This window comes from Gossypium hirsutum, chromosome D06 (assembly GCF_007990345.1).
Source record: "Gossypium hirsutum isolate 1008001.06 chromosome D06, Gossypium_hirsutum_v2.1, whole genome shotgun sequence".
NCBI classification, from domain to species: Eukaryota; Viridiplantae; Streptophyta; class Magnoliopsida; order Malvales; family Malvaceae; genus Gossypium; species Gossypium hirsutum.
Genome location: NC_053442.1, coordinates 64,332,132 through 64,347,675, shown reverse-complemented (window position 1 = coordinate 64,347,675; position 15,544 = coordinate 64,332,132). Strand labels below are relative to the sequence as shown.

Genomic DNA, 15,544 nt, shown 5'->3' with positions numbered 1-15,544 from the left:
TTTCACCCGATTCGACTCGAATTTCATTTTACTCAACTCGATTCGAATAAAATTCAAATTAATTTAGAATGATAAAATATGACTTATGCACTCGATTTGATTGAACGCTCATCCCTACAATGCAAAGACAATTTTTCTTTTTAGCAAATTTGACAAAATAATCGGAAAAAAAACTATATTGAAAAAAGATCAATAATAAAACAATTAAATCCCCATTATGGCAAACAATTTTAAACAAAAATAAAATAACTCCAAAAGTTTTTCTCCCTAAAATAAACAGCAAATCATAAACAACTTACTCCCCATCTTTGTGGTGGTGCAACAAAGGGACAAAGTATCATTAACATGGCTTCCTATTGAGAATTTAATATTATACTTCAGCTGATGGGGTAGAGGCTTTAAATTAGGTAGGCAAAAAATTGATTAATTCGATTATTGGACTCTATTTAAATAAATCGACTCAATTAAATTAAATAAATTAAAATTCTTTTATTAATTTAATTATTTGACTCAATTTAAATAATTCAATCGATTCGATTTTAATTTTAACCGGATAAACCAATTTTAAATTTTTAATTAATAAATAGTTTTATGCTCAATCCAATATCATTTTACTTAATCCAATACATAATATAAACCTCGCCCAAATACCCAATCCCAAATAAATTATAAACTAAGTTCAACCTAATTATAAAGAGATAAATCTCAAAATTATACATAAATTTTGATTTAATGTGTAATTATATACATAAACTTTAATTTGATGCAATTATATATATGAAACTCTAATTGTGATTCAAATATATACTTTAAACTTTAATTTTGATTTAATCATACATATTTATAAAAATAAAAATTCATCAATTTATTTTTATTTTGGATAAATATAATTATTTATATATGTAATATATAAATATAAAATAATGTTATACGAATAATTGTGTTAATGAAGAATTTGATCAAATCAAAATTCTATATATAAAATTACACAAAATCAAAGTTCATATATACAATTGCACATTAAATCATAGTTCATGTATAGTTTTAGTATTTATCCCATTTATAAACCATAGTTCAAATTTCGGACCAACCTGAGCTTGAACAAGCATAAATTGTGTTAATATCATGCTTAAGTCTAACCCGGTCACATATATCAATCTCCATAAAAATTTTGGTTAAGAATCAATGTACCAATATCTACTTTGCATTCAGTACCTATTTTTATGTAGAAGCACAACTAATACTTTTCCAACAGTTGCCTCATGAGCATGGGGCAAAATAGTAATTTTAAAAAAATATTAAAGTTCATAAAATTCATAAGAGTAGTAATTTGGACGGAATTCATAATTAAACCTTTAATAAATAATAAATAGAGCAGAGTAAGAACCACCAAATATCCAACTTTAGATGGAAATGTTCCAACAAAATTCAAGACAGTCATGTTTACACATAACATGGTAAAAAAGAACAATAGCAACCAAAATAATTTTTGTATGAACATGTGAGGTTAGCCTCAAGAAACAATCTTTTTTAGTATATAGCATTCCAAGTTTCTTTTTTGATGATAGCCTAACTATATATTTGTATCTCTTGCATGGGGGACTCGTGACGACTTGACTTGACTCGACTCAAACTTAAATGCAAGAACCAGTAGAACAAAGTAAAACATTGAAGACATTACCGATCATTCGTCCATTGACGATTGTCTTGCCTGCACTGTTAATGCGAATCTTGGGCTAATGGTGAACCACTGCTGCTCTCACTAATTTCGGTTTTACATAGGGGACAAGACGCATTGATTTTTAACCATTTATCTACACACTCCACATGGAAGACATGGAGGCACGGCAGCTCCCTCAGCTCATCATCATCTGCAAATTTAGCCAAGCAAATACAACAAACCTGGCAACATATTGAGTTAGTAAGCTGTAATAGTATTATCCCGGAGTGGCAAAAATCATTAACGATACCAAAAGTCAAGCGGAACAAACTGATAGCTCAATTCAGCAAATACATAATATTGAATTACTTTGTACAGGGGTGTAAATGAGAAATCTATATTCACAAACTACTCGGATTCAACTAAAGAAATAACAAACAACTCAAAGTCAGCTTGATTATTTTTTAGTCGAGCTTGAGCTAAAGTAGCTTGAATTATCAAGTGAGATAAAATCAAGTATCTAATACTTGAATCAAATAGTTCACAAGCGTAATCAGGGGGCTTTTATTTTTCAATATATATATTTTATTTTTATTAAGTATTGCAAAATCTCAATTTGAACTTGAACTTTGAGTTCGAATACAAATTGTGTAGTTAGAAGTGGATCATAAAATTCAAGCTTATTTTCTACTAGGTATACTAGCTTTATCGAGCCTAATCAAACAAGTTCAAACGATTTGATTTTTATTCAAACAAGCTCAAGCTTTAAAAGTAGAACACAATTAGTCGAATTGAGCTAGAAGCCCTGAATTTTAACACAAGGTCAAACTGAGCTTCCTACATCTTGAGCTTGAGTGCTTGACTTAGCTTGATTATACCCTTAATGCCGTACATAGTTAAATTTCTACAGTTTCACCCAGTTTGATCCTAGTAGCAAGTATCCAGGTGCAAGTAAAGTTAACGTGAAGAGAGATCAATAAACTGTCAGTAAATTGCAAGTATCGAACTTACTGCATCTTCCCCGGATATAACACGTTCCTTTGCCGTCCCTGCAGCCAGGACCCCATCTTCACTAGCTGAAATTTCCTGATTGTTTACATTTCCGGTTTTCTTGGATTTAAATTTGAATGTCGGCAATGCATTTATAATTTCCCTGGAGGCTCCTCTGGTTGGTGAAAAATCCTCTTGGATACCAAGGATAGAAACTATGCAGGGCAAGCAGCAACAAATTGTTGCACATAGTATGAATGGCAAGGCATATCCAATACAGCTAAAAGTAAGGAACACTATACATAACCTGCAATGGAACCAATAAACAGTTTATAAACCCTAACAAAATTGCAAGTCTCGAGTCAAAAACAGAGAGCAATAGATATTTTTAGTCCGCATTGTACCTGTACAATTTAGGAGCATCAGATGGAGATGAGTGACCTCCAAATATCCAGACATTGCCAACGACAAACCACACTGCGAAAAAACAATCTAGGGCCATCTTGAAATGGTCTACTAATCCATTGAGCCTGCATATTAGAAGCCAATTCTTCACTCGGTGACATCTAACTGATAATATAGAGAATATATAGAAACTTTTGAGATGCATATTCACCATTTGAGCATGAATCTATAACAATTGAAGAACACAGATGGGACTGTTGTCACCAAAATAGATGATAAAAGACTACTAATATCTCAATTTTGTATTTATCTGTGTAAATCAACAAGATTTACTAGGCTCGTTTTGCTTACTCCAGCTAATTTTCAATAATCATCCAAAACATATCCTTGGTTTATCACACAAGAAATGACAATTAGGAGGATTTCTAAACAAAAACTTAGTGAACTTTGCAGAAGATCTAAAATAATGGGCAGAATATATATCAATTTCCATTACCACTGCCACTATTGTAACAAAAGCCAATACTTCCTCCGGCACCATTCATAACCAACACTTAAAAACAAAGATGTTAATGGTAACACCATTGAATTTTGCATTATTGGCATAAACATACAACTGAATCATCATCCTCTTCTTCACCCTATTCCCACACTATCACTGCTGCATAAGCACCATCATTTCATTCAGATACCACCAACATCATAAAAGTCTTGCAAATCAATTCCCACTAAGCGAGAACATAGATAAAGACGACTGTGTTACTTGGACTCAAGAGTGAGTGTTGAATAAGAGTATGTGTCCTACACGGGTATGGCTAGAATTTTCTAAGTTCTTCCACATATTTGAAGGATCATTGGAAGTCATGTTCCCACCATTCATGTATCGGATACAGGCTTCGGATATGGATACTTCATGAGAAATAAAGAGTTGAGAAGAAATCAACCAAAAACTATGGAGGAGCCGTAACAATTTTTCTTTTCATGCACTTAGAAAGATTTATTCAATATGTACTAATAATTACTCTATTAATCATTGATGACATGTTCAAGGAAGTTCATGATGCAAAGTATTTCCCAATCCACTATTTCCATCTTTATGGTATAAAAAGAAAGAGCAATATGGAGTTTTATTAACCCAAAAGTAGACATAAAGCGGCAACCGAATAACAAATGCAAGCGCACCTTGTACTTAAGGTTCCTGCAATCCGAGTGTTCCTTGTAGCGGATTCAATGATGCGATTATTATCCTCATCTGAAGCTTGAGTAACTGCAATAGCTGTATAAGGTGTAGTCTCACTGGGATTGCCATTAGAAGAACCTTGATGTGAGTGTGTCAAATCTCGGTCGCTACCCACATTGCGGTTAAGAAAACGCCAATAAAGAATAGGAAGTGTAGCAATACAACCAGATGCATAACCAACAATCCATGCAAACAATGGAGTTTGAGGCTTTTCGTTTCTTGACAATGCCAGCACCACAATAGATGCTATAATCTGACTCACAGTGACAACTAACTCAACAGAAATCCATAATCCAGAATTTAAAGGGCTCCTTCGACGTCGACCATATCCATCACTTCTCCTCAAGAATGATGAACTCCTAGAGTGCAATCTATTTGAGAAAGGAGTCAGATTAGTGGCAGCTTGTGTGCTGCCTGAAGGTCTATCTTCACTCTCTGTTAAGTTCACTCCAGAAGGTCGCTCATCCCGGGACGAGCTTGATGAAGTATCATCGTCATGCCTTGTGATGTTAATAATGTGGTCTCGATCACTATGGCTTTCAACTCGTTCCATTAACAAAGGGAAATGGTCAGTTTGCTGATTGCATTCTTCTAGAAAAGAACTGTCCATCTAAGTCCGTCGACCAAATTAGAAAGTACGAAAGCATAGGTCACTTGTTGACTTTCTGGATATATACTGCTTTCCTTCCCCAAACTTATAAATCTGTGCCAAGTAGGCTAAATCACCTAGCGCTGCCTGTATTCCCACTTTACATAAAAGCTGCCACGAAATTGAGCATAGAATAAATTATCAAACTAATCATATAATAACGCAAATCTTAAAATTCTGGAGTGACTATAAGCATGTATGCAAGTAGTGATAACATGGTCATGAGGCATCACATTACTGAGAAGCAAAATTGAGCAACTGATCAGGTCACCAAAACGATGCACCAACAACAAAGCAACTACAGGCTACAGCATAAACAGAACTGCATTTACACCAACCCCTAAGGAACATTGTGCTCTTAAAGTAAGGTCTCCGTTTCGAGTCTAGAGAATGGAGAAAATTGGCGCCAAAAAGAACTTTTTACGTTCAAGGTCCGATCCGACTTGACTTCGAAAATGGTAAAATACAAGGTCTGAAGAGAAGATCTGAGATTTCCACACCAAATTCATAAAAAAAAAATCATAAATGAAAACCCAAACAAAAAGTTCAAGTTTTCAAAAGGTCATATTGAAGTAAAGCAATCATCAGATTCCCAGTCATAATTTTCATAACCCAAAGCAATATATTCACAATAACATGACTTCAACTCAAATACAAATAAAAGTTCAAATATTTTAAATAGTTAAGCTATTCTTTTAAGGAAACTGAAATTAACCCAGAAATTAACTAAAAGAAAGAAGTAATTTGGATAAATTAATAGTAAGTAAAGACCTAAATGATTAAAAAAATAATTATTGGAAAAGATCGGAACATACCTGAGATTTTGAATAATCTGATCGTATATGAAAAATCGAAAAAGCCTCAATCAAATAACTGATAATGCTCTTGAAAACCCACTTCTTTTTTCTGGACTTTTATTTAATTTTCTCGAGAAAATATAGCCTCAGCTGTTCTGCGCCATTGTTTACTCAAAACAAAGAGCTCTTTTGAAAATAAAAATAAATAAATTATTATATGTTTTTGGCTTTTGTTCGGTAAGAATGACGAACGGGGAGATACAAAAATTTAGAAATTTCGAGAACCGTTTGATTGAGAGTTACCATCATCGATCTAACGGTTTACGTTTAACTTGTGTTTTTTTATAGTATTTTGATTTTGTAAAAAATTACAGCTATTTTTTAGTATTTTGATTTTTAAAAATTATAAAAAGTAATCAAACTCAATTTTATCTAAACCATCTATTTTTTAAAATTTTATTTATATACTCAATAAGTTATTTTTTTAATAATTTATATATAAAATAAATATTTTATATTTAAAAAATTAATAAAATCAAGGTAAAATATTTGGTATACGACATTAGTAATATTAGGGGTTGATAAATGTTCTATAAGGTATAAAAATATATTAAAAAATAGATATTTAGAAAATGTTAAAATGTGTCGTAAGTCTATGTACTTTTTGAAAATTGAGAATTTAGTCTTGTACCTTTATTTCATGGAATTCAGTCTCTCTAGTTTTCGGATTTAAAAATTCATATCCAATTGGTAACACTATTAAATTTTTTTTTCTTAAATTCAAGTTAATTACAAATTTATTTTTTTAATTACATGACTATCAAGTTTTTTTTTTATTATTTCAAAAATATCATAGCAACAAATTTAACAAAAAGAATTTAGTAGTGTTAACAATTGGACTTAAATTTTAAAATCTGAAAAATAGAAAGACTAAATTCCATGAAATAAAAGTAAAAAAAACTAAATTTATAATTTTAAAAAATATAAAAACTTCTGCATATGTCAATTTTTTAAAGTTACTTGTGAAATAATTATGTCCCTATTTTCATCATGAAAATCTTCTTTTATTTATTTTTTGGAGTAATGTTTATTAAAGGAATTTTAATAGCATTTTTCGTAAAAAAAAGTTCTTGAAATATTAAAAAACAATATTTGAATTTGAATTTAATTATTTAATAAATTAATTTTAAGAATAGAATAAATTTTAATAAGAAATTTAAAAAATTATAGTCGAAATTGGAAAAAAAAAATTTCAAATTGCATTGCTTTGCAATGTGAATTTGTCTTGAAGCTTTTAGCTCTTTTTGTCCCCAACTTATTCTTTACTTTACCCTTTACCTACCTTTTCCTTTTTCCTTTTAATTAATTAATTAATTAATTAATTAAAGATATGTACCAATTCTTAATGGTGAATGTACTTATAGGTCCCTCTATTATAGGGACCTAATCAAATTAGTCCTTTTATTATTAAATGGATTAATTTAATTCCATGTAGTACTAAAAAGAATTAAATAATGTCAAAATGAAATATAGTTAGCATTTACTATTTAATAGAATTAACATCTTTAAAATTTTTGTGGTTTTGTAAATGAATTTTTTTTTTTAGGAATGGAACTACAATTACAAAATAATTTTCAAGATATTTTTATATAGTAAAAGCTAACTTTGTTACAATTTGAATTTACAATTAAAAAATAATTTAAAAGACTAATTTAGTCTGATTCCTATAATACAAAGATCTCTCACGTAATTTAACCAATTCCTAAGATATTTTTTTGGTGAAAAATAGAACAAAGATACATCAAATCAAATGCTATTAACCCCTAAAGACTTTGTCTTGTTGAAGAACCAGAGACATAGCATCAAGAGGCACTTCAAAAATCTGTAAGCTTGACTACCACGTTAGGCTAAACTTCGCCAGTTGATCCGCTATTAAATTGCATTCCTTAAGTACATATCTAACGTCGCACTATCCTTCAGAATTCACAAGTAGTTAAATCCTTCTAAACAAGATAATATTTGAGTCGACTCATTTATGGACAAAGCTTTAACTACTTTTAGATTATCTGTCTAAATTATAACTCTTTTATATCCCTTATTTAATAAAATAAGAAGTCTATTTAAAATACTCCAAAGTTCTACTTTAAAATGTGAGTATCTACCCGTATAATAATTAAATTCCAAAATCCACAGTAAAAAAATTATGTTTAATTAACTAAATAATGAATTACCATTGTAAAAACACATTAAGAAAAAAAATTCAAATTTCTTGCTTTACGATGCAATGCAATCCAATCCAATCATTGAATTGAAGCAACATGCCTAGGTATGTTGAAAAAAAGAAACATGCATAGGTATGTGAGCCAATAGTCCTAAGATAAGATTTATATGACAAGCCCCATTTTTATATTAATCCACTAAAGTATTATTTTTAACACATTAATCATGATTATATTATACTTGTAAGTGTAAAATTCATTTATAAATTATAAAAAATTATAAAGGGTGATATCGTATTGTTATATTAGAATATAGGAAAAGAAAATGATAGATTTTTCAAAGTTTAAAAATAACATTTTTAAGAGAGATAATCACAAACTTTAAATATAGACAGTAAAACAGATATAATGAATATGAAAAAAAAAATACAGAGTATTGTAATTAAAAAATTATAAATTCATGAAAACTGAGATAAAGAGGCAACTACTTTAATGAGAACCACCAACTTGAGAAAGAAGTTTTGTTTTCTATTTTTAAAATCTTTTTAGGGGTAAATTATATAGTAGATCATTTTAAAATAATGTGCTCTTAAAAATTTTATTATTCCACTAACATATTACTATAGGTGACAAATTAGTTTATTGAGTAATTGACACATGACATTTTTTTTAATTAAAGTTAGAGACTTCTCAACAGTTAATTTAAAATATTATTTATTTATTTATTTACAATACAAATATTTCAATAAGAATATTATCAACATTTAAATCTTCTTTAAGAAAAGAGAATTCTAACGATCTCCACCCTTTTTGATGAGCCCATCTATGAGCATAATATCACTGGTCACCCTACTGCCACTGACTACCACAATCCTAGAATCGTTTTCAGCCCAGATGAACTGACAATGGACTAATCTCTTTGGCAACACAAAAATAGAATCGGCTTGAAGTCTTTGTGTAAAGAGCTTGTTAGTAGTGTCAACAAATCCAACTTCAATTATGCAATAGGTGAGAAGCGAAAGCTCGGCGGCAGGAGTATCAGTATGAGGAGGGTTAGCCGAACCAGCAAGGTACTGTAAAACTGCATAGGAAACGCTTTGTCCATTAAGGGCAGGGAAATCAGCCATGGTTGCTTTTAGTTACAGTGAAATTTGTTGGTGGATCAGAGGTAATGAGTGGCCTCTTGCAAGTATAGGTGAAAAAAAGTTTCCATTCAGTAGAGAATTATTTGATTCCCATTGGAACTATAACTGCTAGGAAGAATTGTTGCTTGACAGACAGTCAATGCCATGGCTGAAAAAAAATGGAAACAAACAATGCTGCTATGCCTTTAGCAAAGAGTTCCATACGTGTATATATATATATATATATGGAACAGTTTCTTGGTATTCTGAATTAGATCTCATCACTATCGAGGCCACCCAACCGTCCACCATAAGATCACTCTCGGCCCCTCTCTAAACCATAGCCATCACCTTCACCAACACTACTTACTCGATCATCATTTCACCACAATCACAGCATAAAAAATAAACAGAAAAAATTCGAAAAAGAGGAAGAGAGAACATATTTACTTTAGTCTGGTCATGGTAGCCGGTGACACTAGAATGGTCGGAAGTGTTATGCTGGCAGGTGAGGTAATGATCCGTCGCTATAAATGGATTCCTTCTTCTTAAAATGGATTCAAAACTAAAAAAAGTATTAAATATAAACATAAATCTAAAAGTTAAATATATGTTTTCCAATTCAATATTAAAATTAAAATTAGACTCAGGTATTAAATTAGAATAAAAAATTAAGTATCAAATTAAATTCAAGTACTAAATTACATATTAACCTTTCACAGAAATAATTAAGGTCGTGCTAAATTACGTTTATCTATTCACTTTCGAATAGTAATAGTCTAAATTTTAAATTTATGTTAAAAGAACAAATTTGCTTCTTATTAACAACTTATTTTTCCTTTCAAAACAAATCTACACCTACATTATAATATATCTACGGTTTGGGTGAAAACAATTATATCACAAGTTTATTAAAACTTAATATAAAAATTGAATTTTGGCTTTAGTTGAAATGATAAGGAGGGAGTGAATATTAAAGTATCATGGGTTTGAACCTCAAGTTGTGTCTTATTAATTAGTGTTCACTTTTACAGAAATAATTTGGGTTTGAATCACAGTTGTATCAAAAAAAGTGTCATGAGTTCAAACCTTAATACATGTATATAATTTTCTAGATTTATCAAATATAAAAATATATAAATACCCTTAAAATAATATTTTTTGATTTAAAAATAAATAAATATTTTTAAATTCGCAACTGAGTTGGGACCCGATTGATGGGTAGCACCAACTCATCCAAACATGTATAGATATAGACTTAGTATAATTATATATTAGATCCAAACTTTGTTACAATAGTATCTATTTATCTATATCACACCGTATAGATTTATATAAACTTAATATATCATTTGGAATTCGAGTTTGACTTTGCTTTCTAATATGATACTTATGTTATTTTTTTTATCCAATCCAGTACTTATATTTGACAAAAGGTATATATTTTGGTATCCAAAGTTAACGATGTAACTTTTTCGTGTTTGATTTGAGTTTTAAGGTTGATTTAATTAAAGTTAATTGTTAATATTATTATGTTTGACTTTTTCATAATTTTGTTAATAAAATAAATTTAGTGCTAAATGTGAATTTGTTTAATTTTGCTTTTAATTTATTAAATATAATCTGGATGTGATTCAACTCGAGTTTTATAATTGATTTGATAAAAAAATTGTTTAAATCAACTTCGACGAATTTTATGTTCTGGTTTTGTTTATCACCTCTAAAGACGGGGACAAGGATTGACCGTTGAATCAAGGGAATAGATTTTGATGACCTCAACTTAATAGTATACATATGCTCTAACAAAGGGCATATCTTTACGATGTGGGTTACATTGTCTAAACATGATTACCCTTAAGACATGGTGATCCAGTTTGGTTGCCCTATTTCAGGACCCCTGTCTACCATTAAATCTTATATTGTCTTCTTTTAACCCAAAGGAAACATATGTTCGGTTGCCAACAAACATTTTGGTTTAATTTTATATTATTTTGAAACAAAACTCGATGAACTTGCAACGACTCAATGATCACGTCTGATTAAGTTTGCAATCATCAGTGTGTGTGTGTGTGTTTGCCATTTAAAAACTTGCCGACCTGATCTTATGTTGCAATTTATATCAATGGCTATAAACTTTGATTTCCTTTTCATGTTTTTATTTATTTCTTTCTCAATTTATTATAAAATAATTAGATGTCAATGGGTCGGCTTGTTAGTGTAATTACTATATTTGTTTGAAGATTCATAATCTTGTTTAACAATCACTACTTTAATTAGTTTATAACCCACTCTCTTGTAAAATTAATTAATTAGTTATTATATTAATGTAAAATTTTATAATTTTCAAGATATTAAATCATAAGCTTTTCATTTTCAAAAGCTTATAGTCATTCTATAGGGACTAAAATGCAATTGTACCGCTAAATTAATTTAAAATTTTACAATTTTTGAAAAGACTAAAGGGTCCCATAAATGCATGATTTTAAAAAACATATAGTACTATTGACACTTAAATGAGTGACTAAGGGTGGGTTTCGCGGGGTCCTATCCCATTTTGCACCCAATTGGGTGGGGATGGGTACAAGTTTCGTGAGTGGTGGAGTGAGATGGGGATGAAAATTAGACTTGCCGTGAATGGTGGGGCAGACGCGAGTATGACCTTGTACCCGCCTCATCCCCACTTGTCTGCCCTATTCCTACATAATATAATAAGCATATTTAATAATTAAACATTTATAAAAAAACTTAATTTTAATAATAGTACTTAACTCACACAGAACTATATGAGATTAATGAAACTATAATTGATAATTAACAAAATAATTGAAACTAAAAAGAATAATTATTATAGAGCTGAAAAAAAGAGAGAGAAACCTTAAAATATTTCGAGAGTTCCCTGTTTGTCGGCAACTAACATGTTCTAAATTTCCTTAATAATTTTTCACGCTTTTTGAAAGAGTAAAGAAAAATAGTTAAAGATATAAAATATACTAATGTTTGAAGTGGCATTGCCCCTTCTGGATGTTGATTCAAAAGTGTGCAACTTGTAATCCAATTTATTGGTGGGTGTCTAACGTTAATATTTGGAAATTAGTGTATATATCACATGCATTCCTCCCACATTATTAATGTATGCAACTACGAAGTTCTTAGACTTGAAGTGAATTTGAGTACTTCTTTGTGGTTTGAATTGCTAAAACCAGAGGATTAATTAATTATGTGATGCTAAGAAGAGTCCTCCTTAATTATTAAGTTTGTAAGTTAAGTATTATATATATATATATATTTTTTAACAATTCACTAATCGATTCATGAGTATAATTATATCAGTCATGTATACAAAATTCAATTCAATATCTTTATGAGATTTTCTAATTGAATTATGATCATTTAATAGTATACATGTGCATAAAATTAAGATCCAAATATGTTATGTACCATTGTGTACATGACAAAAATCTACAACAAATCCTATATATTCCATTTGCTTTCCAAGTTGCAATTTAATTTAAGTAATATTTGAAAAGCCATTAAATAATTAGATTTGGGTGTAATTATTTATAATTATACGAAGGTGACATTTTGGTAACCATTATAATTAGTGGGTTCTATAATTAGAACGCCCTAATCATACTTTCCAATTCTTAGGAAGAGGGTGAATGGAGTAGTTACGTAAGTAATTACACTTCAATTTTAAAAATTTATTTCTATACAAGTTATAAAAATCATATTACGAGTATAAACATGTATGAGTATTTGGGATTATTATGACAATTTTTTTATATTATAAATCCTAATTTTTTTAAAGTTATGGTTAAAAAGTTTATTATAAAAATAATTTATATTTTATAACAGTGTTATATTATATTTATTTATAAAAAAATTATGACTAAGAAGTATGGACATAACTTATTTATGTGTCCATTCTATATATTATAAAAACAATATACTTATTCATAAAAAAAAATTGTTATAGTTCTGATCATAACTTATTTATAGAAAAACATCTTTTTAAAGTTACAACAAAAAATTATATTATTTATAAGATGTGTTAGAAAGTTTTGAACAATTTATAATTTTTTTTAAAAGTTATATATTATAAAATTTATATTATTTTTACTTAATTTACGTATTAAAGCTTTTATAATTAAAACTACGACTATTTATACTTTGAACCTAAATATTATAAGGTCGATACTAATTATGCAGATAGAAAATGTTTTCTTGGATTATTTCGTGGGGTATGATACCATTCAAGAGAATAGTGCCAAACACAAGTACCATAAACAACTCGTGAACTCTTTAATTTGAGACATTCAAGGCTTTGAAATGTGGTTGAGAAAACATTTGTTATTTTAAAAATATATTTCTCATATTAACATTAGCACCTTACTGTAGCATAAAAAAATAAGGTTGGACTGTACAAACATGTTGCTTATTTTATAACTTCAATCATAGGTGAAACTGAGAGATGATCCATTCTTCGAAAAGCATATGGAAGCAAGAAATCTTGATAATCTTAGCAATCCATATTTAAATTTAAATGATGATGATGATATACTCGGTCAATAATCAACAGATGATAAGGAGCATATGTTAAATATTTATAAGAGAATAATCCAACAAATATACACTAAAATAATTAAATAAAATTACATTTGATGTTTATTTTCTTGCTATTTTTATTAGCAATCATATTATCAACTACTTTTTTAGACTAATAAAATACATATAATGATTTGGTTTTAAGTTTTGTTACTTAATTAGAGATTAATTTTTTATCATACTAATATTTTTAGAAATATAAATTATGTAATCTTGTAATTGCAATTTAAACTAGCAAACATGACATAAGAAATTATAATGGAATTACACTCTATTAACCAAATAAGTTTAGAGAATAACAATTATTTGTAATTACAAGAAAGTATAATTACTTTGTATTATCCAAATGATACAAAGTTTGAGACTTGATAATTAAGGGTGGTTCACATGGTGGTTAAAGTGTCGAACGCTTTAAAATGAGAGATTTTTTAGGGGAGAAAGTGTAAATGATCCCTTCCTCTTTTGGAGGAGGGGTCATTTAAAAGAAGGAAGAACTTGGGACTATGTAGGTGGGTCCTAGCAAATAGTGGCCCAATTTTATAGGCTTTCGTGTGAAGCTATGGATAATGTGACTAGATCAGAAAGATCATTCAACTAGTGGTTAATGATAAGAGATCATGTCGTCCAAGATATAATGTAATGAACCGATAGTCACGAGTGTCAGAAAGTGTATTTTCGAGACTCTGTTATTGTAAATCAGACTCATAAATATTTATTAAAATATTTATGAAGTTAGTTGTATAGTTAATTAGGTTTTGGTTAGGTGCAATTGCATGAATTAAGAGTAATTAGGTAAAAGGATTAAATTGTATAAAGGGTCAAAGTTGAATTATGGGTTAAAGAAAAATTAAAGAGACCAAAGGAGCAATTATGCCAATGGTCATAATTGAGGGAGCATAAGTGTATATATATTATAAATATTTAAAGTTAAAATATATATTATAACATTATAATATTAAAACTTAAAAGTTAAGTATATATATTATTATATTATAATGATAAAGAAAAAGAAAAAGAAATAAAAAAAGGAGAGAAAGAAACGAAACAGAGAAGGAAAGAAAGAAAAGAAAATAAAAAAAGAAAGAAGGAAGGAGGAAAGTTAGGGTTCAAGGGTTCAAAGCTCAATTGGTTAGTCAATTTAGTCTTTTTTTTTTGTAATTTTTATGTTTTTGGAATCGTGTTATTAAATACTACCCGACCCATGTCAAAATTTTAGAAATGATTAAGTTTTTAAGCGATGTTTATGTTGAATAATTTTAGTATTAGGGATTAAATTGATAGATTTTTAAGTTAGAAATGAAAAAAGATTGAATTGTAGAATAAATTGTAAATTTTGAGTATTAGGGACTAAATTGTGAAAATTCAAAATTTTGAGATTTAAGTGAAATTAAGGAGTTAAATCTAGTCTAAAGTGGAATTTGTATGAAAATATAAGATTGATTGTGAAGAAATAAATTAGTCTCGGTTTAGGGACTAAGTTGGAATTTAGACAAATATTGAGTAAAAATTGAAATATTAAATATGAGATTGAATTGTGGTGTATTGATGAATTTTAATTGTTTTAATTCCGTAGCTAATGTTATACCAGAATCCTCGACTAAAAGGGGAAAAGATAAAGTTGACGAGGAATAGCTCATAATTTTTGGTTTGTATTTCTATAATCCGAATCTAATTATTAATTATTGTATTTTGATTTAATGCTTATGGTAAGTGGTTGAGGTGAGTATTTGGCATTTGATATTGAATTGAATTGAATTCATATGCTTATGTGATTATATGAAAAATTGATATTGGATATTGATTGTTTTTGAATTGTGAAATTAGACCCTATTAGTTGTATCGTGCTGAGTCGAAT

The 15,544-nt window shown here is 29.0% G+C and overlaps 2 protein-coding genes across 3 annotated transcripts; both read right to left on the bottom strand.

Annotated features, from left to right (window-relative positions):
• Nucleotides 1–1,384: 1,384 nt before the first annotated feature.
• LOC107924424 (E3 ubiquitin-protein ligase At1g63170) lies at nt 1,385–5,975 on the bottom strand. Of its 2 annotated transcripts, XM_041096206.1 has the most exons (6): nt 5,760–5,948; nt 5,283–5,429; nt 4,238–5,055; nt 3,055–3,180; nt 2,672–2,957; nt 1,385–1,902 (listed from the first exon to the last, which is right to left on the bottom strand). In XM_041096206.1, exons 3-6 carry the CDS (start codon nt 4,903–4,905, stop codon nt 1,720–1,722), a joined length of 1,263 nt encoding a protein of 420 aa, XP_040952140.1. In that variant the 5' UTR covers nt 4,906–5,055; nt 5,283–5,429; nt 5,760–5,948; the 3' UTR covers nt 1,385–1,719. The 2 variants fall into 2 exon arrangements, with proteins under 2 accessions (XP_040952140.1, XP_040952139.1); XM_041096205.1 differs by lacking the exon at nt 5,283–5,429 and having other exon boundaries at nt 5,760–5,975.
• Nucleotides 5,976–8,751: 2,776 nt separating this feature from the next.
• LOC121218446 (germin-like protein 9-3) lies at nt 8,752–9,087 on the bottom strand. Its single transcript, XM_041095635.1, has one exon. It carries the CDS (start codon nt 9,085–9,087, stop codon nt 8,752–8,754), a length of 336 nt encoding a protein of 111 aa, XP_040951569.1.
• Nucleotides 9,088–15,544: the final 6,457 nt, after the last annotated feature.

Coding starts and splice junctions, on each gene's coding strand:
- LOC121218446 (XM_041095635.1), bottom strand. CDS start 9,087: ATGGCTGATTTCCCTGCCCTTAATGGACAAAGCGTTTCCTATGCAGTT.
- LOC107924424 (XM_041096205.1), bottom strand. CDS start 4,905: ATGGACAGTTCTTTTCTAGAAGAATGCAATCAGCAAACTGACCATTTC. Junction 3,181..4,237: donor GCAGGAACCTTAAGTACAAG/GTGCGCTTGCAT, acceptor TCTAATATGCAG/GCTCAATGGATTAGTAGACC. Junction 1,903..2,671: donor TTATATCCGGGGAAGATGCA/GTAAGTTCGATA, acceptor ATATGTTGCCAG/GTTTGTTGTATTTGCTTGGC.